General features: G+C 34.3%; 1 protein-coding gene across 1 annotated transcript in view; it reads right to left on the bottom strand.

The window, feature by feature from the left end:
- The window catches only part of LOC103271606 (synaptonemal complex protein 2-like), a 34,942-nt gene that overhangs the window by 14,535 nt on the left and 18,089 nt on the right, over positions 1-2,318 (bottom strand). The window contains 2 exon segments of the mRNA XM_008069080.2: positions 1,525-1,695; positions 2,136-2,173. Coding sequence (XP_008067271.2) covers positions 1,525-1,695; positions 2,136-2,173 — 209 coding nt within the window.

The raw sequence follows: 2,318 nt of genomic DNA, 5'->3' as shown, positions 1-2,318 counted from the left end.
GAATAACTCAAATCACTCTATCAAAAAGATACCTGCACACGAATGTTTATTGCAGCATTGTTCACAATAGCAAGAACCTGGAACCAATCACGCTGTCCATCAAAAGAGGACTGGATTTTAAAAATGTGGTACATATATACGATGGAATACGATGCAGCATGAAATAGAACAGAATCATGAATTTCACAGCAACCTGGATGGAGCTAGAGTCTATAATACTGAGTGACCTCTCACAGAAACAAAGATCTGAGTATCACATGTTCTCACTCATATAGTGGACCTTGATCATCTAACGCACTACCATAAGAAAATGACTGAAAGTGGTGGGAAACTATGGGGGGAGGGGAAAGGGGATGGGACTAATGGTAGTAAACATCTGTCTGGAGACGGGGAGACACCTGTTATCAACAAGGGGGTCTAAATGAAGCATATTTGTATACCTAACCCTTAACTGTACCCCACAACATCATCATAAAAAATATTGATTTAAAAAACAAAAAACAAAAAAAACATTGATATAGAAACAGGAAAATCTTAACTGAAAATCTTGGCATGAGAAAGGTGTGGGCAAAAATGGTGCTGAAGAAACCCTTAAATCATGACAATGCACCCACTCACACCGCACTCACTGTCTGTGACGGAGTTTTTAGCCAGTAAACAAATAACTATTGGAATACCTTCCCTAATCAATTGCTCTGGCCCCCAGTGACTTTCTTCTTTACCCAAAGGAAATAATGAAAAAAAGACATTTTGATGACATTTAGGACATCAAGGGTAATACTATGACAGTTCTGATGGCCATTCCAGAAAAAGAGTTCCAAAACTGCTTTGATGGGTGGACCAGGTGCTGGCATCAGTATATAGCTTCCCAAGGGGAGTTCTTTTAAGGTGACCATAGTGATATCCAGCAATGAGGTATTTACCACTTTTTCTAAGATGAGTTCGTGAACTTAATTGTCAGACCCCATATTGTACATACATGTATGTATATATATGTTTCAAGAATTGGTATGTGTCGGTATATGTGTGCATGAATATATATACACACACACAAATGTGTATGTATATATATACATGCACACACACATTTCAAGAATTCTTTTACACACACACACACACACACACACACACACACACACACACAGACATATACATAATTGTTAAAAAAGCTTTCAAACACAGGTGGCTAGGAATGTCTGGACATTCTCAGCCATAAGGAACAACTCAGGGATAGGGACAGGTGGGGCAGTGTGTAAGAAGAACCTCAGACACCAATATGTTTTCTTTCATTCAAGAAAAAGATACACAGCTTCTCAACAGGTTATACTGTATCAAAGTGTAATTTTGGAAAGATTACATACTTCTTTCCATATATATATAATAGAATTAGTATGTGAATTTTCTCATATGGAAAGTTAAATCTTAAAAAGAAGTTACAAGATAAATCTGACCTATTTACAAAAATATGTCATTAGTATTATAACAGGCTTTTAGAAAGTATTAATCTGAATTATATCTATTTACCTTTATTAGAAATTTCTCTTTAAATGATTGTGGAAATTCTTGTTCATTCTCTGATTCTGAATTTGAGAGATCTTTATAATTTTTTTTGGTTATTGCTGCTCTTCGTGGAAGTCTGGTTCTTCCATCTGGAACTGTCTTGTCTACCTTTTGGGTGATGTTTTCATTGGTTGTCTTTAAAGGAGAAAAATACCTGAATATTATTAGATCAATATTTGAGTTATAGAAATACAAGCTATTTGTTATAAGAATGGCACCATACATAAGCTATACATAAAACATTTGTAAGAATAAAATTATTGATTAACATTTTAAATGAATAAATTTTACCTTCTCATTTGAACTACCTTCCATACTACATCTTTATCTCTTGAGAGGCCTAGTATATATTACTAAAGTAAAAGATATTTAAAAAAAATACCTAAAACCACAGAATAAAATGGACTCAAAATGAGGCTAACATGATTCAAAAAAACAAAGGTTAGAAGAAAGTGTGCAAACGTAGGAACAATTATGGAAAACAACTGCTAACAAAGGTAAAATTATGAGATGACAAATTATATTCATATGAGAAAAAAATTTAAGCAAGTTTGAGCACAAACTTCTTGGATTACCATTTTATATCCTGGTTGTCTTTTTTCCAAGGATGATCCTGCAATTAAGACAAATAAGGTTACATTTTTCAAATAGATAAAAATTGGCATTAGATTAGAACATCATTTCTGCATATATAATTTTTTTTTTTTGAGTTGGAGTCTCACTCTGTCGCCCAGACTGGGGTGCAGTGGCCGCTCCTG

The sequence above is a fragment of the Carlito syrichta genome, unplaced genomic scaffold (genome assembly GCF_000164805.1).
Source record: "Carlito syrichta isolate Samal-C Ts95f unplaced genomic scaffold, Tarsius_syrichta-2.0.1 Scaffold311804, whole genome shotgun sequence".
Taxonomy (NCBI): Eukaryota; Metazoa; Chordata; class Mammalia; order Primates; family Tarsiidae; genus Carlito; species Carlito syrichta.
The sequence above is the reverse complement of the archived record's forward strand: the minus strand, read 5'-3'. Positions and strand labels throughout refer to the sequence as shown.